This window comes from Acinonyx jubatus, chromosome D4 (assembly GCF_027475565.1).
Source record: "Acinonyx jubatus isolate Ajub_Pintada_27869175 chromosome D4, VMU_Ajub_asm_v1.0, whole genome shotgun sequence".
NCBI classification, from domain to species: Eukaryota; Metazoa; Chordata; class Mammalia; order Carnivora; family Felidae; genus Acinonyx; species Acinonyx jubatus.
Window position 1 is genome coordinate 12,443,923 of NC_069391.1, and position 24,147 is coordinate 12,468,069.

The window sequence follows — 24,147 nt, forward strand, 5'->3', positions numbered from 1 at the left end:
TGTATGGTGTAAGAAAGTGGTCCAGGTTCATTCTTCTGCAGGTCGCTGTCCAGTTCTCCCAACACCACTTGCTGAAGAGACTGCCTTTATTCCATTGGATATTCTTTCCTGCTTTGTCAAGGATTAGTTGGCCATACATTTGTGGGCCCATTTCTGAGTTCTGTATTCTGTTCCATTGATCTAAGTGTCTGTTTTTGTGCCATGAAATATAATTATTATAAAATGTAATATATGTTTCAGGTTACAGCATATTCAACAATTTTGTATATTAGTCAGTGTTCACCACAATAAGTGTAACCACCCTCTGTCACCATACAATATTATTACAATATTATTGACTATATTTCTTATGCTGTACTTTTATTTGCATGACTTACTTATTTTATAACTAGATGTTTATATTTATTTATCCCCTTCTTTTATTTTGCCCAACCCCCTTCTGGCTACCACCAGTTTGTTCTCTGTATTTGATTCTGTGTTTGTTTGTTTGTTTGTTTGTTTTGTTTTACTTTTATATTTCACATATAAATGAAATTATATAGTATTTGTTTTTCTCTGTCTGACTTATTTCACTTAGTATAATACACTCTAGGTCAATCCATGATGTAGAATATGGGAAAATTTCATTTTTAAAATATCTGAGTAACATTCCAGTGTGTGTGTGTGTGTGTGTGTGTGTGTGTGTGTGTATCCAGATACCACCCCACCACCAGTCAGAGTGGCTAAAGTGAACAACTCAGGAAACTACAGATGTTGGCGAGGATGTGGAGAAATGGGAACCCTCTTGCACTGTTCATGGGAATGCAAACTTGCGTAGCTGCTCTGGGAAACAGTGTGGAGGTTCCTCAAAAAATTAAAAATAGAACTGCCTTATGACCCAGCAATAGCATTACTAGGAATTTATCCAAGGATACAGGCGTGCTGATTCATAGGGGCACATGTACCCCAATGTTTATTGCAGCACTTTCAACAATAGCCAAATTATGGAAAGAGCCTAAATGTCCATCAACTGATGAATGGATAAAGAAGATGTGGTTTATATATACAATGGAATACTACTTGGCAATGAGAAAGAATAAAATCATGCCATTTGCAGCAACATGGATGGAACTGAAAGGTATTATTGCTGAGTGAAATAAGTCAGAGAAGGACAGATATCACATGTTTTCACTCATATGTGGATATTGAGAAACTTAACAGAAGACCATGGGGAAAGGGAAGGGGAAGAAAATAGTTACAAACAGAGAGGGAGGGAGGCACAAGCCACAAAGACTCTTAAATACAGAGAACAAACTGAGGGTGAATGGGGGTGGGGGAGAGGGGAAAATGGGTGATGGGCATTGAGGAAGCCACTTGTTGGGATGAGCACTGGGTGTTGTATGTAAGCGATGAACCACGGAAATCTACCCCAAAAACCAAGAGCACACTTTACACACTGTATGTTAGCCAATTTGACAATAAATGATGCTTAAAAAAAAGTCTCCTATGGTTTGCCTCCGTCTCTGTTTTTATCTTAATAGCCTTCCCTTCCCTTATGCTCATCTGTTGTGTTTCTTAAATTCCATATGAGTGAAATCATATATCTGTCTTTATCTGCTTGACTTATTTTGCTTAGCATAATACACTCTAGTTCCATCCACGTTGTTGCAAATGACAAGATTTCATTCTTCATCACCGAGTATTATTCCGTTGCATATAGGTACCACATCTTCTTTATCTATTCATCAGTTGATGGATATTTGTGCTCTTTCCATAATTTGGCTGTTGTTGATAGAATTGCTATAAAAATTGGGGAGCATGTCCCCCTCTTAATCAGCAGTTTTGTATCCTTTGAATGAATTCCTAGTAGTGCAATTGCTGGGTCATAGGGTAGTTCTGTTTTTAATTTTTTGAGGAAACTCCACACTGTTCCCCAGAGTGCTGCACCAGTTTGCATTCCCCACCTACAGTGCAAAAGTGTTCTCCTTTCTCTACATATTTGCCAACACCTGTTGTTTCCTGTGTTGTTGATTTTAGCCATTCTGATAGGTGTGAAGTGATATCTCATTGTAGTTTTGATTTGCATTTCCATGATCATCAGTAAAGTTGAACATCTTTTCCTGTGTCTGTTGGCCGTCTATATGTCCACTTTGGAAAAATATCACTTTTTGTTTTCTGTCCTTTTTTTTAGTTTGATTATTGTTTCTTTTAGGTATTGTTGGTTGTTTCCATATTTAAAAAATGTGTTTTCCTTTAATAGACTTAATTTTTTTAGAGCAGTTAACGAGTCCAGAAATAGACTTAAGTATGTATTGGAACTTATTATTTGCTACTGGGGTAATTCAGTGGAAAGTTGTGTTTTATTAAGTAAATATTTTGGCATCTTATATAGGTAATAAGTATTTTATATAAATATTTTCCAGATGCACTAAAACTAAAGGCCTAAAACTAAACTAATGAAACACTAGAGTTGATTTTGTAAAGTTTTTAGTTTAAATTTTAGTTAGCCAACATACAGTATAAATATTGGTTTCAGGAGTAGAATTTGGTGATTCATCACTTACATACAACAGTGCTCATCACGACAGGTGCCCACCACCCATCTAACCCATCTCCCATCCACCTTCCTCCATAAACCCTCAGTTTGTTCTCTATCATTAGGAATCTTGTGTTTTGTTCCCCTGTCTCCTCTCCCCACCCCCATATACTCATCTGTTTTGTTTCTTAAGTTCCACATATGAGTGAAGTTATATGGTATTTGTCTATTTCTGATTGACTTATTTTGCTTATCACAATACACTCTAGCTCCATGCATGTCATTGCAAATGGCAAGATTTCATTCTTTTTGATGGCTGAGTAATATTCCATTGTATATATGTACCACATCTTTATCCATGCATCAGTTAAGGAACATTTGGGCTCTCATCTTAGTTTGGCTATTGTTTATAATGCTGCTGTTAACATTAGAGTGCATGCATACCCCTTTGGGTTTGTATTTTTGTATCATTTGGGTAAATACCTAATAGTGCAATTGCTAAAATGTAAGGTAATTAATTCTATTTGTAGTTTTTTGAACCTCCATACTATTCTCTAGGGTGGGTGCACCCCTTTGCATTCCCACTAACAGTGTAAGAGGGTTCCCCTCTCTCTGGATCCTTATTAACACCTCTTGTTTCTTGTGTTGTTAATTTGAGCCATTCTGACAGGTGTGAGGTGGTATCTCATCACGGTTCCAATTTGTGTTGTCCTGCTGATGAGTGATGGTGAGCTTCTTTTCATGTGTCTATTAACCATCTAGATGTCTTCTTTGGAAAAGTGTGTACTCATGTCTTCTGCCCATTTCTTCACTGGATTATTTGTTTTTTGGGTGTTGAGTTTGGAACATTCTTTATAGATTTTGGCTATTAACCCTTTATATGATATGTCATTTACAGATATACTCTCCCATTCCATAGCTTTGCTTCTTGGTTTTGGGGAAGAGAAATATCTCTTCTTTTCTCTGAAAGGTCAATGTCTTTTTCTTCTCTTGTCCCTCTTCATACATTGGCTGGGGAAGCAGGAGACTTGAGTGGTGCTTGATGGGGACAGACCTTGTTCTAGCTCCTCCCCCAAAACCCTGATGTGTGAGGGCTGGTTTGCCAGTGGTAGAGCATCCTTTAGAATATAGTGATTAGAACTTCGTCCTTGGCTTTGGACCTCAGTTGCTGTTCTGTCACAACAGGTTACCTCCCACTGGAAGTCCTTTTGCCAGGTGCATTTTGGGCAGCCCAGCACAGAAAATTTCCCACGGACACTTTCAGTCTCACACTCCCCAGGCTCATGCCATCTAATGACTCCTCATTCCCAGAAAACTTACTGAGAGTGTAGGAGGGACAAGTTTGGGCCCCTTAGACACCCAGAGTTCCTTCTTTTTTTTTTTCAATATATGAAGTTTATTGTCAAATTGGTTTCCATACAACACCCAGTGCTCATCCCAAAAGGTGCCCTCCTCAATACCCATCAACCACCCTCCTCTCCCTCCCACCCCCCATCAACACTTAGTTCTCAGTTTTTAAGAGTCTCTTATGCTTTGGCTCTCTTCCACTCTAACCTCTTTTTTTTTTCCTTCCTCTCCCCCATGGGTTTCTGTTATGTTACTTAGGATCCACATAGGAGTGAAACCATATGGTATCTGTCTTTCTCTGTATGGCTTATTTCACTTAGCATAACACTCTCCAGTTCCATCCATGTTGCTACAAAGGGCCATATTTCATTCTTTCTCATTGCCTCGTGGTACTCCATTGTGTATATAAACCACAATTTCTTTTTTTTCTCCTTTATTGGGTTTTATTGACCCTTTATATATATATATTCACCTGGCTCCCAACCCTGGAGATTCTTTTTTTTTTATATGAAATTTATTGTCAAATTGGTTTCCATACAACACCCAGTGCTCATCCCAAAAGATGCCCTCCTCAATATCCCTCACGCACCCTCCCCTCCCTCCCACCCCCCATCAACCCTCAGTTTGGTCTCAGTTTTTAAGAGTCTCTTATGCTTTGGCTCTGTCCCACTCTAACCTCTTTTTTTTTCCCTTCCCTTCCCCCATGGGTTTCTGTCAAGTTTCTCAGGATCCACATAAGAGTGAAAACATATGGTATCTGTCTTTCTCTGTATGGCTTATTTCACTTAGCATCACACTCTCCAGTTCCATCCATGTTGCTACAAAGGGCCATATTTCATTCTTTCTCATTGCCACGTAGTACTCCATTGTGTATATAAACCACAATTTCTTTATCCATTCATCAGTTGATGGACATTTAGGCTCTTTTCATAATTTGGCTATTGTTGAGAGTGCTGCTATAAACATTGGGGTACAAGTGCCCCTATGCATCAGTACTCCTGTATCCCTTGGGTAAATTCCTAGCAGTGCTATTGCTGGGTCATAGCGTCGGTCTATTTTTAATTTTTTGAGGAACCTCCACACTGTTTTCCAGAGGGGCTGCACCAATTTGCATTCCCACCAACAGTGCAAGACGGTTCCCATTTCTCCACATCCTCTCCAGCATCTATAGTCTCCTGATTTGTTCATTTTGGCCACTCTGACTGGTGTGAGGTGATATCTGAGTGTGGTTTTGATTTGTATTTCCCTGATGAGGAGCGACGTTGAGCATCTTTTCATGTGCCTGTTGGCCATCCAGATGTCTTCTTTAGAGAAGTGTCTATTCATGTCTTCTGCCCATTTCTTCACTGGGTTATTTGTTTTTCGGGTGTGGAGTTTGGCGAGCTCTTTATAGATTTTGGATACTAGCCCTTTGTCCGATATGTCATTTGCGAATATCTTTTCCCATTGCGTTGGTTGCCTTTTAGTTTTGTTGGTTGTTTCCTTTGCTGTGCAGAAGCTTTTTATCTTCATAAGGTCCCAGTAGTTCATTTTTGCTTTTAATTCCCTTGCCTTTGGGGATGTGTCGAGTAAGAGATTGCTATGGCTGAGGTCAGAGAGGTCTTTTCCTGCTTTCTCCTCTAGGGTTTTGATGGTTTCCTGTCTCACATTCAGGTCCTTTATCCATTTTGAGTTTATTTTTGTGAATGGTGTGAGAAAGTGGTCTAGTTTCAATCTTCTGCATGTTGCTGTCCAGTTCTCCCAGCACCATTTGTTAAAGAGACTGTCTTTTTTCCATTGGATGTTCTTTCCTTCTTTGTCAAAGATTAGTTGGCCATACGTTTGTGGGTCTAGTTCTGGGGTTTCGATTCTATTCCATTGGTCTATGTGTCTGTTTTTGTGCCAATACCACGCTGTCTTGATGATGACAGCTTTGTAGTAGAGGCTAAATTCTGGGATTGTGATGCCTCCTGCTTTGGTCTTCTTCTTCAAAATTACTTTGGCTATTCGGGGCCTTTTGTGGTTCCATATGAATTTTAGGATTGCTTGTTCTAGTTTCGAGAAGAATGCTGGTACAATTTTGATTGGGATTGCATTGATGTGTAGATAGCTTTGGGTAGTATTGACATTTTGACAATATTTATTCTTCCAATCCATGAGCACGGAATGTTTTTCCATTTCTTTATATCTTATTCAATTTCCTTCATAAGCTTTCTATAGTTTTCAGCATACAGATCTTTTACATTTGTTTAGATTTATTCCTAGGTATTTTATGCTTCTTGGTGCAATTGTGAATGGGATCCGTTTCTTTATTTGTCTTTCTGTTGCTTCATTGTTAGTGTATAAGAATGCAACTGATTTCTGTACATTGATTTTGTATCCTGCAACTTTGCTGAATTCATGTATCAGTTCTAGCAGACTTCTGGTGGAGTCTATCGGATTTTCCATGTATAATATCATGTCATCTGCAAAAAGCGAAAGCTTGACTTCATCTTTGCCAATTTGGATGCCTTTGATTTCCTTTTGTTGTCTGATTGCTGATGCTAGAACTTCCAACATTATGTTAAACAACAGCGGTGAGAGTGGGCATCCCTGTCGTGTTCCTGATCTCAGGGAAAAAGCTCTCAGTTTTTCCCCATTGAGGATGATGTTAGCTGTGGGCTTTTCATAAATGGCTTTTATGATGTTTAAGTATGTTCCTTCTATCCCGACTTTCTTGAGGGTTTTTGTTAAGAAAGGTTGCTGGATTTTGTCAAAGGCCTTTTCTGCATCGATTGACAGGATCATATGGTTCTTCTCTTTTCTTGTATTAATGTGATGTATCACGTTGATTGATTTGCGAATGTTGAACCAGCCCTGCATCCCAGGAATGAATCCCACTTGATCATGGTGAATAATTCTTTTTGTATGCTGTTGAATTCGATTTGCTAGTATCTTATTGAGAATTTTTGCATCTATATTCATCACGGATATCGGCCTGTAGTTCTCTTTTTTTACTGGGTCTCTGTCTGGTTTAGGAATCAAAGTAATACTGGCTTCATAGAATGAGTGTGGAAGTTTTCCTTCCCTTTCTAGTTCTTGGAATAGCTTGAGAAGGATAGGTATTATCTCTGCTTTAAACGTCTGGTAGAACTCCCCTGGGAAGCCATCTGGTCCTGGACTCTACTTATTTGTTGGGAGATTTTTGATAACTGATTCAATTTCTTCGCTGGTTATGGGTCTGTTCAAGCTTTCTATTTCCTCCTGATTGAGTTTTGGAAGACTGTGGGTGTTTAGGAATTTGTCCATTTCTTCCAGGTTGTCCAGTTTGTTGGCATATAATTTTTCATAGTATTCCCTGATAATTGTTTGTATCTCTGAGGGATTGGTTGTAATAATTCCATTTTCATTCATGATTTTATCTATTTGGGTCATCTCCCTTTTCTTTTTGAGAAGCCTGGCTAGAGGTTTGTCAATTTTGTTAGTTTTTTTCAAAAAACCAACTCTTGGTTTCGTTGATCTGCTCTCCAGTTTTTTTAGATTTATGTTGTTTATTTCTGCTCTGATCTTTATTATTTCTCTTCTTCTGCTGGATTTAGGCTGTCTTTGCTGTTCTGCTTCTATTTCCTTTAGGTGTGCTGTTAGATTTTGTATTTGGGATTTTTCTTGTTTCTTGAGATAGGCCTGGATTGCAATGTATTTTCCTCTGAGGACTGCCTTCGCTGCGTCCCAAAGCGTTTGGATTGTTGTATTTTCATTTTCTTTTGTTTCCATATATTTTATTAATTTCTTCTCTAATTGCCTGGTTGACCCACTCATTCTTTAGTAGGGTGTTCTTTAACCTCCATGCTTTTGGAGGTTTTCCAGACTTTTTCCTGTGGTTGATTTCAAGCTTCATAGCATTGTGGTCTGAAAGTATACATGGTATGATTTCAATTCTTGTATACTTATGAAGGGTTGTTTTGTGACCCAGCATGTGATCTATCTTGGAGAATGTTCCATGTGCACTCAAGAAGAAAGTATATTCTGTTGCTTTGGGATGCAGAGTTCTAAATATATCTGTCAAGTCCATCTGATCTAACGTATCATTCAGAGCCTTTGTTTCTTTATTGACCATGTGTCTAGATGATCTATCCGTTTCTGTAAGTGGAGTGTTAAAGTCCCCTGCAATTACCACATTCTTATCAATAAGGTTGCTTATGTTTGTGAGTAATTGTTTTATGTATTTGGGGGCTCCCATATTCGGCACATAGACATTTATAATTGTTAGCTCTTCCTGATGGATAGACCCTGTGATTATTATATAATGCCCTTCTTCATCTCTTGTTACAGCCTTTAATTGAAAGTCTAGTTTGTCTGATATAAGTATGGCTACTCCAGCTTTCTTTTGGCTTACAGTGGCATGAGTTCTCCATCCCCTCACCCTCAACCTGAAGATGTCCTCAGGTCTAAAATGAGTCTCTTGTAGACAGCGAATAGATGGGTCTTGTTTCTTTATCCATTCTGATACCCTATGTCTTTTGGTTGGCGCATTTAGTCCATTTACATTCAGTGTTATATAGAAAGATATGGGTTTAGAGTCATTGTGATATCCATAGGTTTCATGCTTGTAGCGATGTCTCTGGTACTTTGTCTCACAGGATCCCCCTTAGGATCTCTTGTAGGGCTGGTTTAGTGGTGACGAACTCCTTCAGTTTTTGTTTGTTTGGGAAGACCTTTATCTCTCCTTCTATTCTAAATGACAGACTTGCTGGATAAAGGATTCTCGGCTGCATATTTTTTCTGTTCATCACGTTGATGATTTCCTGCCATTCCTTTCTGGCCTGCCAAGTTTCAGTAGAGAGATCAGTCACGAGTCTTATAGGTCTCCCTTTATATGTTAGAGTGTGTTTATCCCTAGCTGCTTTCAGAATTTTCTCTTTATCCTTGTATTTTGCCAGTTTCACTATGATATGTCATGCAGAAGATCGATTCAAGTTACGTCTGAAGGGAGTTCTCTGTGCCTCTTGGATTTCAATGCCTTTTTCCTTCCCCAGACCTGGGAAGTTCTCAGCTATTATTTCTTCAAGTACACCTTCAGCACCTTTCCCTCTCTCTTCCTCCTCTGGGATGCCAATTATGCGTATATTATTTCTCTTTAGTGCATCACTTAGTTCTCTAATTTTCCCCTCACACTCCTGGATTTTTTTATCTCTCTTTTTCTCAGCTTCCTCTTTTTCCATAATTTTATCTTCTAGTTCACCTATTCTCTCCTCTGTGTCTTCAATCCGAGCCATAGTTGTCTCCATTTCATTTTGCAGTTCATTGATAGCATTTTTTAGCTCCTCCTGGCTGTTCCTTAGTCCTTTGATCTCTGTAGCAAGAGATTCTCTGCTGTTCTTTATACTGTTTTCAAGCCCAGCGATTAATTTTATGACTATTATTCTAAATTCACTTTCTGTTATATCATTTAAATCCTTTTTGATCAGTTCATTAGCTGTTGTTATTTCCTGGACGTTTTTCTGAGGGGAATTCTTCCGTTTCATCATTTTGGATAGTCCCTGGAGTGGTGTGGGACTGGGGGGCACTTCCTCTGTGCTGTCTTGAATAACTTGCGTTGGTGGGCGGGGCCGCAGTCAGACCTGATCTGCCCCCAGACCACCGCTGGGGCCACAGTCAGACTGGTGTGTGCCTTCTCTTCCCCTCTCCTAGGGGCGGGATTCACTGTGGGGTGGCGTGGCCCATCTGGGCTACTTTCACACTGCCAGGCTTGTGGTGCTGGGGATCTGGTGTATTAGCTGGGGTGGATCGACAAGTGCACAGGGGTGGGAGGGGCAGGCTCAGCTCGCTTTTCCTTTGGAGATCCACTTTGGGAGGGTCCCGTGGCACCGGGAGGGAGTCAGACCTGCTGGAGGGATGGATCCGCAGAAGCACAGTGTTGGGTGTTTACGCGGTGCAAGCAAGTTCCCTGGCAAGAACTGGTTCCCTTTGGGATTTTGGCTGGGGGATGGTCGAGGGAGATGGCGCTGGTGAGCACCTTTGTTCCCCGCCAAGCTGAGCTCTGTCGTCCGGGGCTCAACAACTCTCCTTCCCGTTGTCCTCCAGCCCTCCCGTTCTCCGAGCAGAGCTGTTAGCTTATAATCTTCCAGATGTCAAGTCCCGCTTGCCGTCGGAACACACTCTGTCCGGCCCCTCCGCTTTTGCAAGCTGGACTCGGGGCTCTGCTTGGCCAGTGGGCCAGCCCTCTGCCCCGGCTCCCTCTCGCCAGTCCGTGGAGCGCGCACCGCCTCTCCGCCCTTCCTACCCTCTTCCGTGGGCCTCTCATCTGTGCTTGGCTCCGGAGACTCCGTTCTGCTAGTCTTCTGGCGGTTTTCTGGGTTATTTAGGCAGGTGTAGGTGGAATCTAAGGGATCAGCCACCCATAGTTCCTTCTGAGCAAGATGACCTCACCATAAATCCATGGCAGGGAGAGAAACCCTAAGTAGAATCTCATGCAATATACCTGTGTTCCTTCTTGTAGGAGTTAGGGCTGCCAGGACAGAGGTTGACCAAAAGGTGAATAAGTCAGCAGCTGAGTACCTGAATTGTAACCAGAATGTTTTACTATTTCCTGAACATCTTTTTCAGTCTTGGTAGTACTTGGTTTTCTCTTTTTTTTCCCTGACCTAGTAGTGCATCTGGGTTCTTATTTTTATTTGTTTTTACTTTCAGTAAATTCCTACAATAAGTGCTCATAATTTAAGATGATAAACTAATTACCAATCTCAGAAAGAAATAGAAAAGGAAGTTCAATTAATGTCAGGTCAAGTAAAATGTTACCAGGAAATACCATGTACTCATCTTTGCCGTCACCTGTGTTAGAAGGCAGGATAAGGCGCTGTCACAGGTTCTTCTTTGTCAGAGGTTGACATGAAGGTAAGACCTTCTCATTTCCCCCACATAATTCATGAGACTGATGACGCCATATTGAAAGGTCCCGTGGTCACATTAATTCTTTACCTACTTGAGACTTCAGTTTAATCAGTGTTCCCTTGTCTTTTTGTTCCAATGTTGATTTTGTTCACCCCCATCTCTCATTAATTGAGGTCTGGGTCTTATTTCTAGGCAAGCTAAAGTCTACGGTTAAGTTCCCAGTTTTATATTGCCTGAGGTAATCCATGAATTAGAGACAGTCAGGTTTTGAAAACAGATTTCATTGCCAAAATGGAAGATTCGTGGCAAGCAGATATTGTGAATTAAATATTTGAGGATTAAGTTCTCTTTATTCTTCAGTTCTCACCAGCAAAATTATCAAAGGTATTGTATTAGTTTTCTGGGGCTGTCATAGCAAAGTGCCAAAGACTGGGTGGCTTAAGCAATGGAAATTTATTTTTTCACATTTCTGGAGCCTAGGGATGTGAGACTAAGGTATTGACAGGCTTGGTTTCTTTTTAGGACTCTTTTTGACTTGCTATCTTCAGTGCCTTCACATGGGGTTGCCTCTGTGTGTCTGTGTCCTAATCTCCACCTTTTGGAATAATGCTACCTGAATTAGGACTCACCTGAATGACATCATTTTAAGTTAACTACCTCTCTAAAAACCCTATCTCCAAACAAATCACAACTTGAGATGAGGGTGGTGGTGGTTAGGATTTTAATCTACAAATTTGGGCGGGGGGGGGGACACACAATTCAGTCCAACCACAATGTATTAGATACCAAATTCTTAGCTTTTTAAGAGTCATCACTTAGGATCCACATATAATCCGGGGAAGAGTTGCAGGAGAAATCAAAACAATGGAACACATTTGATGATGCTAGAGAGTCTCTTGCAAGGTCCTTTAAGTCTGTGAATGTCAGAGTAGAGTGGATGTGTGCCTTGATCCCAATATGAGGGCTGTATTTGTGCTCCTCTTGTTCTTGCAGTTACAAAGAACAATAGAAAATGGTGGCATTGTATTTGTAGACAGCAGAGGACTGGCTATGGCCCTCAGTGTTTTTCTGGAGGGAATACAAATGTTTTCCAAGGCCTGGAATGGTTCATGTAAGTAGATGAATGAGAGAGACAAAAGTCAGGTTGATGGAGAGATGAGGCTAGACTAAGATCAAAGGGCTGTGTCAAGAAGCCCTTCATGATGGCCAAGGCTGGTATCACCATTGGATCATCATTACAGAGCAGAAGGAATCATAAAAGCCAGTCATCAATCTCAAAAGCAAGCCCTAACCATTATTCACGGTGACAAATGAATGGAAAAAATGCTGACTTCAGATGTCAGCAACTGATTCTAGTACAGGACCAAAGGATAGACTAATCTAAAAGAGAGACCCTCTCTGTCTTTGGCGACATCATGGAGAAGCTGGATAAGCCCTGATAGTTTCAAATGGGGTTTGAAAGTAGCAATGGTATCCATGAAGGGTGAGAAATGAATAAATGGGGCTTATGAATAAATCAAAAGTCACTGGGGAAATATTGGATTGGATGGAGAAAAGTCCATACCGAGCTATGATTAGGTAGACTTAGGGCTCAAAATAAAAGATAAATGAAACTATAGACATAAATTTATAGAAATTAATTCCATTTTTACATGCCCAGTGTATGGTGACTAAAACTGCACTTTTTATATTTACCAGTACTTTTTGTGTCCATACTTACAGCAGACATTGTAATCAGTCTTTATTCATCCTTGTGTATTCAGCCCAGAGTTCTTTTGCTACGTAAGTGTAAAGTAATTCACCTTACTGGTTTCTTAAATAATTCATTTTCCAGCTAATTTGTGAGCCTTTTCATATCAGGCCTTTTAAATCAAAGGCTCTCACTAGTAGTTTACATACATTGATTTTTACTCTATCTTCAGTGACCATATGAAGCATTTCTGATAGAAAAAAATACTACTTCATTAAAAAAAGAAACACTACAGAAGAGATGCAAGTATAGGCCTCTGTAGAGAGGATACAGGTAAGGAGTTCCAGAAAGTGTAGGTTGATGAATGCACCCTGAGCATATGAAGGGTGCGATGTGTAGAGGCCAAAACATGTATAGAGGCACAGAGCTGGTTTAATAATAGTCAATTGGGTGATTGATGTCAGTTGTTTTGACTCTAATGACTCCAGAGCCCAAGATATTCAGCTGTTTTGAGAAGTAAAAGCAGGACCATGGTTATATCATGGCATGACCAGGGAACATGGCCTCTATATTTGGGAAACTCCTAGTCTGCTAGTCTGAGAGTGAGGTTACACCCACACCCACACACACGCACAGACATGCATGCACATGCGGATACACACATGTATGCACACCTGTAAAAATTTTTCTAACAGTTTCAAACAGAATAGGTGGTTATGTGTGCAAAATATATTTGCGCATATATATTTGATTTCTACATAGTTGTATATAAAAATTCTCTGGTAATTCAAGTGGCCAAACTTGGCTGGAAATTTATAAACTGAAGGAAATATGGGAGGTTCCTAATAAGTATGGAAGGAGTAAAGGGATTGTAATTTTCTGGAATCAGGGAGTATTTGGGGATGATCTATACTGCAGCTTCGGTACCAAGACTGGGTAGTCATGTGGAACCATGGTATGACGGAAAAAGCAGGGTAGGAAAGTACGCAGTGCAGGTAAAGTTGATCAAAGTGTATTCCCTCACGTGTGTCTATCTGGATGTGTGTGTATGAACACACACCCACACCCACACTCACACCCACACCCACAACTTTCAATCAGGGTTCATGGATTTTGTTGGCTTGTGTAGTAGAAAGCATATCCATTTGAGTCTTCACTCTGCTTATCAATTTCTCTAAGCCCCGTTTCATATCTTTGTTTCTCAAACTGTAGATAAATGGATTCAACATGGATGTCAGTACAGTGTAGATGATTGTTGCTATTCTGTCCTTGACAGTATAGTTGGACAAGGGTTGGAAATAGACATAGGTAATACTCCCATAAAACAGAGTCACCACAGTGAGATGGGAGCTGCAGGTGGAGAAGGCTTTGCATTTTCCAGATGCTGAGGGAACATCGAGGACAGCAATGAGAATTCTTAGGTAAGAGATGATGATGCAGATACATGGGGCCATCACAGAAGCCAACCCTTCTGTCATGGCCATAACTTCATTGACAAAGGTGGAAGAGCAGGCCAGTTTCAGAACAGGGTTGACATCACAGAAAAAATGTTGGATTACATTTGGTGCACAGAACGTGAGCCGATTGACCAGGAGGACATGTAGGAGGGAGTGGAGGCAGGAGAAAGCTACGGAGAAGGCCAGCAGCAACGTACAGCGTCTGTGGTTCATCACAGTGACATAGTGGAAAGGATTACAAATGGCTACATAGCGGTCAATGGCCATAACTGCCAGGAGATAACTGTCTATGTTTCCAAAAACCAGGAAAAAATACATCTGTGTCAGACATTCAGCATAGGAAATGGTCTTTGTCTCTGATAAGAAGTTCACTAACATCTTGGGGACTACGACTGTTGTGTAGCAAATATCAGCAAAGGACAAGATGCTCAGGAAGAAGTACATGGGGTTTTGGAGTTTGGGATCAGAGCGGATAGCCAGGATGATGAGCAGATTCCCCGTTAAAGTGACCAGGTACATGATAAGAAAGAGAGCAAAGAGTGGCTTCTGGTCCTCAGGGTGAGAGGAGAGTCCTATGAGGATGAATTCAGACAGTCTTGTCAGGTTGGACATTCCCATGGACTTGAATGCACCTACAGATAAAAGGTCCTGTCAATTAATGGTTCTTATGTCATCTAGGACATGCACCTTTCCATCTGGTTCTTGCAATGAGAATTAGCAGTTACTAATAGAGCATGTACTTCAATGTTTTTCTTTATGAATATGGGCAAATGAGAGCCAAAGTTGTGTTTTCACTTGTTCTTTTAGAATCTTTGATATAGAGATCTATAGAAAACTGATTGAAGGAGAGAGAGAGACAGAGAGGAAGAAGGAAAACTAAACGGTGGGGGAGGATGAGAAGGGGGAGGAGGAGGAGGAGGAGGAAGAGAAGGAGGAGGAAGAAGAGGAGGAGGAGGAGGAGTAAAGAGGGAGAGCAGGCTTGATTCCCTTTTCCTCCTCCTTACTCTGTGACTAGTAATCACAGGAACCACAGATGCAGTCTATGAATCAGGTTAAGGTCAACTTCTCATAAAGATTACCCATGGCTAATGCACATCTATATAATCATGAAATAGCTATTTCACCTAGTTTATGGTTGATGAAGAACCATCTTTTTAAATCAAGATGCTTCTTCCCACACCATTTGCAATGGAAGTAAGAATGGCCTACAAAACCATTTGGTTGAATGTTGAAAGTAAGCAGAGGGAAAAGAAAGATGGAGAAGGGAAAGTGAGAGAGACGAAGTGAATTTTCAAGAGAAAATTCTCTCCCCAAATTCCCTGTTCTTCAGCTCATATTTCATATCTTGAGGTCAGGGGAAGGTGGCTTACAAGTGGACTGGGTGAAGAAAGATTTGAGTATAGAATATAGATACCTAAATCTCAACATTTAGCACAGATGTTAAGTTATCTTTATTAGTGTCCAATGATGACTAATTATCTGTCTGAGATCAAATATTTATATCTTCTCACCAGGCATTCTCAAAATTCATTTCTTACCTGGGAAGGACATTAAAATCTTACTTCATGTATTCATTCCACTGCCTTCATTCATGCTCCATGGAATTATTAGTGAAAAAGAAGACAAACTGTGCCAAGAGATAGCATACAGAAAATGTGCCTGATTGTAGAAAACCTCCTAATTCTCCTTAAATCTGAATGCTCCCTTCCATGGATTCTTACAATCCTTTCCAAGATATATATACTTACAGTCCCTGCTTCCCTCATGGGAATATCCTCTGATGCTGTGTCACTAAGTCCCTGGTGTTTGATAGGGGAGATAATAAGAACAAAAACATGCATTAACTTTATGCAGGATTGTCTCCAAGGATCCCAAGGAATTACATGTGTTCTCCTTCTTCAAATGGCCCCACATCCCTGTCTTCAATGGTCTGGGCATAGTGCAACATCTGCTTAGCCTGGTGTAGGTGTCCGTGGGAGACAATAACTTTCTGTCCCTGGCTATTGCAACCTCTCTGAGGGTTACCTTGGTTTGTGCCATGTGGGACTGAGGATAGAGTACCAGGGAGGGACACCTGGTTTCTTCCTTGAACCTATAAAACTTCAATATGGACTTCCCCTTTGTCCCTCCATTTGTCTAAAGGACAACTATCTCAGAGCACCACAACATCACCAGTACCTTCTGCTCTGTCCTCCTCAAGTTTATTCTGATTTATTTATTTTTTATTCATATGTCATCGACATACAATAATGTATTAATTTCAGTGCTAATATAGTGAACTGCTAATACTATGAACATAGTTTTTGAACATTTATATGCATTCTAAAGTGATCACCAGGATAAATTTAGCTGCCATCCGTCACCATATGAAGTTGTTACAATATTGTTAACTATATTCCCTATGCTGCAACTTTAATCCCCTTTAATTATTTATTTTATAACTAGAAGTTTGAGCCTTTTACTCTTTTTCTCCTATTTCAACCATTCCCCACTGCCCCACACCCTGCCCACCCTAATCCCCTCTGGGGACCACCTGATTGTTCTCTGTATCTATAAGCCTGTTTCTGTTTTGTTTTCATTTTTTAAGTTAATTTATTTACTTTCAAGTTAGTTGACATACAGTGTAGTATTGGTTTCAGGAGTAGAACCCAGTGAGTCATCACTTAAATATAACACCCTGCTCATCCTAACAAGTGCCCTTCTTAAAGCCCATCACACTTCCCCCCACCCACCTCCCCTCTAGCATCCCTCAGTGTTCTCTGTATTTGTTTTGTTTTTTAGATTCCATGTATAAGTGAAATGATATAGTATTTGTTTCTCTCTGTCTCACTTATTTCAACTTAGCAAAAATCCTTTAGGTTTATCAATAACATGTTGCAAATGGCAAGCTTTCAATATTTTTTATGGTTGAATAATATTTCATTATACATGTATACCGCATCGTCTTTATTCATCTATTGACGGACAGTTAGGTTGCTTCCATATTTTGACTATGATAAATAATGCTGCAGTGAACATAGGGGTGCATGTATCTTTTCAAATTAGTGTTCTCATTATGTTCTAATAAATACTCAGAAGTAGAATTGCTGGATCTTATGGTAGTTTTATTCTATTTTAATTTTTTAATATAAGTTATTGTCAAATTGTCTTACATACAACACCCAGTGCTCATCCCAACAAGTGCCCTCCTCAATGCCCCTCACCCATTTTCCCCTCTCCCCCCCCACCCCATCTACCCTCAGTTTGGTCTCTGTATTTAAGAGTCTCTTGTGGTTTGCCTTTTTCCCTCTCTGTTTGTAACTATTTTTTTTTTAATTTTGGGGGGAATCTCTGTGCTGCTACATCCCCCAACAGTGCATGAGAATTTTCTTTTTCTGTATTCTTACAGCACTGTTTATGTCTTTTCTTTTTGATAATAGCCATTTTTACAGGTGTTCGATTATAAACAGTGGTTTATATTTGTATTTCCCTGATTATTAGTGATGTTGAGCATCTTTTCATGTGTCTATTGGCCATCCGTATGTTTTCTTTGGATAAATATCTGTTTACATCCTCTGCTAATTTTTTTTGAAAAGATGACAGCACTTATTTATATTTGATAATCTGTTAGCAAAACTGAACAAAAGTGAAAAAAATCCCTCAAAAATACAACTTTCACAAAACACAGGAATGAAAACATCAACAACAATGCAAACTGCTGCACACCTGTGTTCCAATTTGTCTTTTCATTCAAAGCATGGTTTTGAAGTATACATTTTTCTTTCCCTTCTTACATGTAGCTGCCAAGAGAATCTGACTTTACAAATACAATGAATACTATTTATTGGCTAAGCACCACAAAAACTATATGAAATCTCCAGAAAATAGAGATAAAAATAAATTTAACACTGATCCTAAACATTCTACAAATTCTATTAGGTTATTTGATACTTGTATTCTTAATTTTTTTCTTTTTATCCCATACATAACTAAACATGTGTATGATTTAGGCAATCTATTTTTTGTTGTTCAATACTAAAAATATTTTTTGTTGAGTTGATGAAGGAAACGTTATCTTTAATATGATTTTTCTTTTTCTTCTATTACTTTACAGAACTATTTAAATTAGTACATTAATTATAATACTTAAATCTTACTGTAAAATGATGAATCATTCCAAATATTGGATTTCTATATTTTTCTTTTAAAAAAATTTTATTTCTTTAATTTACATCCAAATTAGTTAGCATATAGTGCAACAATGATTTCAGGAGTAGATTTCTTAATGCTTCTTACCCATTTAGCCCATCCCCTCTCCCACAACCCCTCTGGTAACCCTCTGTTTGTTCCCATATTTAAGAGTCTCTTATGTTTTGTCCCCCTCCCTGTTTTTATATTATTTTTGTTTCCCTTCCCTTAGGTTCATCTGTTTTGTCTCTTAAAGTCCTCATATGAGTGAAGTCATATGATATTTGTCTTTCTCTGACTGACTAACTTCGCTTAGCATAATACCCTCCAGTTCCATCCAGGTAGTTGCAAATGGCAAGATTTCATTCTTTTTGATTGCCGAGTAATACTCCATTGTATACATATATACCACATCCTCTTTATCCATTCATCCATTGATGGGCATTTGGGCTCTTTCCATACTTTGGCTATTGTTGATAGTGCTGCTATGAACATTGGGGTGCATATGTCCCTTCGAAACAGCACACCTGTATCCCTTGGATAAATGCCTAGTAGTGCAATTGCTGGGTCATAGGTTAGTTCTATTTTTAATTTTTTGAGGAACCTCCATACTGTTTTCCAGAGTGGTTGCACCAGCTTGCATTCCCAGGTCCTCTGCTAAGTTTTTAATTGGATTGTTTGGCTTTTTAAAATAGGAGTCATGTGAGTTCTTTGTATATTTTGGATATTAACCCATTATGAGAGATGTCACTTGCAAATATCTTCTCCCATGCAGTAGGTTGCCTTTTTGTTCTGTTGATGATGTCTTTCACTGCATCACCCAGGTTTTAAATTAGGAAACCAAAAGAAATGGGGGATTTGATTTGTGTGCTTCAAGGATAATGTTATTCAAAGAATACAAACTAGTTCAATGATTAGAACTGGTTTAAAAGCCATCTCCACGTGCATTGAAAATCATGCATATTTTTGTAGCTTAAAATTTTTTTAAATGTTTATTTATTTTGAGAGAGAAAGAGAGACAGAGAGAGGAAGAGAGAGAGAGGGAGACAGAGAATCCGAATCAGGCCCCAGGCTCTGAGCTGTCAGCACAGAGCCCAACACGGGGCACAAACCCACGAACCGCAAGGTCAGACCTGAGCCAAAGTTGGATGCTTAACCAAATGAGCCACCCAGGTGCCCCTTCTGTCGCTTTTAGATGAAATGTTCTGTGTATATCTGTTAAGTCCATCTGGTCTGATGTGTCATTCAAAGCCACTGTTTCCTTATTGCTTTTCTGTCTGGTTGGCCTATCCATTGATGTAAGTGGGTATTAAAGTTTCCTGCTATTATTATGTTACTGCCAATTTTTCCTTTATGTCTGTTAATATTTGCTTTATGTATTTTGGGACTTCTACATTGGGTGCATAGATATTTACAATTGTATATCTCTTGTTGGAATGATTCCTCTATCATTATGTAATGTTCTTCTTTGCCTTTTGCTATAGTTTTTATTTTAAATTTTATTTTTTCTGATATAATTATTGCTACTCTGGTTTTTTCACTTCTACTTGGAGGTAATATCTTTATTCATTCTTTCACTTTAGTCTGTGTATGTGTTTAAGTCTGAAAGGAGTCTCTTATAGGCAGCATATAGATGGGTCATGTTGCTTTTTTTAATCCATTCTGTTACTCTATGTATTTTGATTGGAACATTTAGTTCATTTCCATTTACACTTAAAAAATTATGGATATTTTTTACTTACTAGAATTTTGTTCATTGTTTTCTGATTTCTTCTTTTGTTCTCCTCCCTTATGATTTTGTCTTTCCTCAGTGTTGCTTGTATTCTTTTCTCTTTATTTTTTGTGTATCTATTATTGGTATTTGGTTTGTGGTTACCATGAGGTTCATATATAGCACTCCATGTATGTAGCAATATATTTTAAGTTGATGGTTGCTTAAGTTCAAGTATGTTCTCAAAGCACTAAATTTTGACCTCCCCGAGTTTTATGTTTTTCATGTCATATTTTACATAGTATTATTTCGTGTATCCCCTGACTAATTATTGTAGGTATAGATATAGTTGTAGATTTTACTACTTTTACATCCAACTGTAAAGTTTCTGCTGAAAAATCAGCTGATAGTTTTATGGGGGTTCTTTTGTACATAATTAGTTTTTATTCTTTTTCTGCTTTTAAGATTTTCTCTTCATCTTTAACTGTTGACATTTTGATTATGATCAGTTTTGGTGCTGGTATCTTTGGGTTCATCTTATTTGTGACTCTGTGCTCCCTGACTTGTATGTCTGTTTCCTTCTCTAGGTTAGGGACACTTTTAGCCATTATTTCTTCAAGGTTTTTTTTTTTTTTGTCCCTTTCTTTCTTTCTTCTCCTTCTGGGACCCCTATAATGTAAATGTCAGTATGCTTGATGTTATCTCAGAGGTCCCTTAAACTATTATTTTTTTCCTTTTTGTTGTTCCAACTATGTGATTTTCACTACTCTTTCTTCCAGATTCTGATCCATTCTTCTGCATCATATAAGCTGCTACTGATTTCTTCTAGTGTACTTTTCATTTCAGTTATTGTATTCTTCAGCTCAGATTGGTTATTTTTTATGTTTTCTATCTCTTTGTTGAAGTTCTCACAGTGTTCATCCGTTCTTTTCCTGAGTTTAATAAGCATCATTATTACCATTACTTTGAACTCTTTTTTTAAATTTTATTTAAGTTCAAGTTAGTTAACATACAGTGTAGGCTTGGCTTCAGGAGTGGAACTCAGTGATTCATATTTTACATATGACACCCAGGGCTCAACCCAAAAAGTGCCCTCCTTAATACCCCTCACCCATTTACCCCATCCCCTACCCACCTCCCCTCTAGAAACCCTCAGTTTGTTCTCTGTATTTAAGAGTCTCTTATGGTTTGCCTCCCTCTCTGTTTTTATCTTTTTCCTACCCTTTCCCTATGTTCATCTGTTGTGTTTCTTTTTTTTTTTATGTTTATTTATTCTTAGAGAGAGAGAGCGAGAGTGAGCATTAGCAGGGCAGGGACAGAGAGAGGGAGACACAGAATCTGAAGCAGGTTCCAGGCTCTGAGCTGTCAGCGCAGAGCCTGAGGTGGAGCCTGAACCTAGGAACTGTGAGATCAAGACCTGAGCCAATGTCGGACCCTCAACCAACTGAGCCACCTAGGTGCCCCTCCTCTGTTGTATTTCTTAAATTCCACTTATGAGTGAAATCATGATATCTGTCTCTCTATGACTGACATATTTGGCTTAATATAATACACTCTAGTTCCATCAGTGTTGTTGCAAATGGCAAGATTTTATTCTTTTTCATTGTTGAGTAGTAGTCCATTGTGTGTGTGTGTGTGTGTGTGTGTGTGTGTGTGTATGTGTGTGTGTACATACATACATATCACATCTTCTTTATTCATTCATCAATCAGTGGACATTTGATCTGTTTCCAAAACTTAGCTATTGTTGATAGCACTGTTATAAACATTGGTGTGCATGTGCCCTTTCAAATCAGCATATTTGTATCCTTTGGATAAATACCCAGTACCCAGTAGTGCAATTGCTGGGTCATAGGGTAGTTCTATTTTTAGTTTTTTTTGGAGAACCGCCATATTGTTTTCCAGAGTGGCTGTACCAGTTTGCATTCCCACCAGTAGTGCAAAAGGGTTCCCCTTTCTCTGTATCCTCACCAACATCTGTTGTTTTCTGCTTTGTTAATTTTAGCCATTCTGATAGGTGTGAGGTGGTATCTCATTGTGTTTTTTTTTAAATACGAAATTTATTGTCAAATTGGTTTCCATACAACACCCAGTTCTCATCCCAAAAGGTGCCATCCTCAATGCCCATGACCCTCTTTCCCCTCCATCCAACCCCCCATCAACCCTCAGTTTATTCTCAGTCTTTAAGAATCTATTATGATTTGGCTCCCTCCATTTCTAACATTTTTTCCCCTTCCCCTCCCCCATGGTCTTCGGGTAAGTTTCTTAGGAGCCACATACAAGTGAAAATATATGGTATCTGTCTTTCTCTGTATGACTTATTTCACTTAGCATAACAGACTCCAGTTCCATCCATGTTGCTACAAAAGGCCATATTTCATTCTTTCTCATTGCCAAGTAGTATTCCATTGTATATATAAACCATGATTTCTTTATCCATTCATCAGTTGATGGACATTTAGGCTCTTTCCATGATTTGGCTACAGTTGAAAGTGCTGCTATAAACATTGGGATACAAGTGCCCCTATGCATCAGCACTCCTGTATCCCTTGGGTAAATTCCTAGCAGTGCTATTTCTGGGTCATAGGTTAGTTCTATTTTTAATTTTTTGAGGAACCTCCACACTGTTTTCCAGAGTGGCTGCACCAGTTTGCATTCCCACCAACAGTGCAAGAGTGTTCTCGTTTCTCCACATCCTCGTGAGCATGTATAGTCTCCTGATTTGTTCATTTTAGCCATTCTGACAGGCATGAGGTGATATCTCACTGTGGTTTTGATTGTAGTTTCCTGATGAGGAGCGACGTTGAGCATCTTTTCATGTGCCTGTTGGCCATCTGGATGTCTTCTTTAGAGAAGTATCTATTCATGTTTTCTGCCCATTTCTTCACTGGATTATTTGTTTTTCAGATGTGGAGTTTGGTGAGTTCTTTATAGAGTTTGGATACTAGCCCTTTGTCCGATATGTCATTTGCAAATATCTTTTCCCATTCCGTCGGTTGCTTTTTAGTTTTGTTGATTGTTTCCTTTGCAGTGCAGAAGCTTTTTATCTTGATGAGGTCCCAATAGTTCATTTTTGCTTTTAATTCCCTTGCCTTTGGAGATGTGTCAAGTAAGAAATTGCTGTGGCTGAGGTCAGAGAGGTTTTTCCCTGCTTTCTCCTCTAGGGTTTTGATGGTTTCCTGTCTCACATTCAGGTCCTTTATCCATTTTGAGTTAATTTTTGTGAATGGTGTAAGAAAGTGGTCTGGTTTCATCCTTCTGCATGTTGCTGTCCAGTTTTCCCAGCACCATTTGTTAAAGAGACTGTCTTTTATCCATTGGATATCCTTTCCTGCTTTGTCAAAGATTAGTTGGCCATACTTTTGTGGGTCCAATTCTGCAGTCTCTATTCTATTCCTTTGGTCTATATGTATGTTTTTGTGTCAATACCATGCTGTCTTGATGATTACAGCTTTGTAGTAGAGGCTAAAGTCTGGGATTGTGATGTCTCCTGCTTTGGTCTTCTTCAATATTATTTTGGCTATTCTGGGTCTTTTGTGGTTCCATACAAATTTTAGGTTTGCTTGTTCTAGCTTCGAGAGCAATGCTAGTGCAATTTTGATTGAGATTGCATTGAATGTGTAGATTGCTTTGGGTAGTATTGACATTTTAACAATATTTATTCTTCTAATCCATGAGCACAGAATGTTTTTCCGTTTCTTTGTATCTTCTTCAGTTCCCTTCATAAGCTTTCTATAGTTTCCAGCATACAGATAGTTTACATCTTTGGTTAGGTTTATTCCTAGGTATTTTGTGATTCTTGGTGCAATTGTGAATGGGATCTGTTTCTTTATTTGTCTTTTTGTTGCTTCATTATTAGTGTATAAGAATGCAATTGATTTCTGTACATTGAGTTTGTATACTGCGACTTTGCTGAATTCATGTATCAGTTCTAGCAGACTTTTGGTGGAGTTGGGTTTTCCATGTATAATTTCATGTCATCTGCAAAAAGTGAAAGCTTGACTTCATCTTTGCCAATTTTGATGCCTTTGATTTCCTTTTCTTGTCTGATTGCTGATGCTAACACTTCCAACACAACGTTAAACAAGAGTGGTGAGAGTGGACATCCCTGTCATGTTCCTGATCTTGGGGGAAAACTCTCAGTTTTTCCCCATTGAGGATGATACTAGCTGTGGGCTTTTTATGATGTTTAATATATGTGCTGATGAAGCGAGCACTCTTTATGATGTTTAAGTATGTTCTTTTTATCCCAACTTTCTTGAGGGTTTTTATTAAGAAAAGATGCTGAATTTTGTCAAATGCTTTTTCTGCATCGATTGACAGGATCATATGGTTCTTATCTTTTCTTTTATTAATGTGATGTATCACATTGATTGATTTGTGAATGTTGAACCAGCCCTGCAGCCCAGGA

General features: G+C 39.0%; 2 protein-coding genes across 4 annotated transcripts in view; one reads left to right on the forward strand and one right to left on the reverse strand.

Moving 5' to 3' along the window:
- Positions 1-24,147, forward strand: part of LOC106965928 (olfactory receptor 1L8-like) — a 412,015-nt gene that overhangs the window by 105,285 nt on the left and 282,583 nt on the right. The window lies entirely within an intron of this gene.
- Positions 13,499-14,494, reverse strand: LOC128312277 (olfactory receptor 1L3-like). The gene has a single exon (XM_053205448.1). The coding sequence runs from the start codon at positions 14,474-14,476 to the stop codon at positions 13,499-13,501; it is 978 nt and encodes a 325-aa protein (XP_053061423.1). The 5' UTR covers positions 14,477-14,494.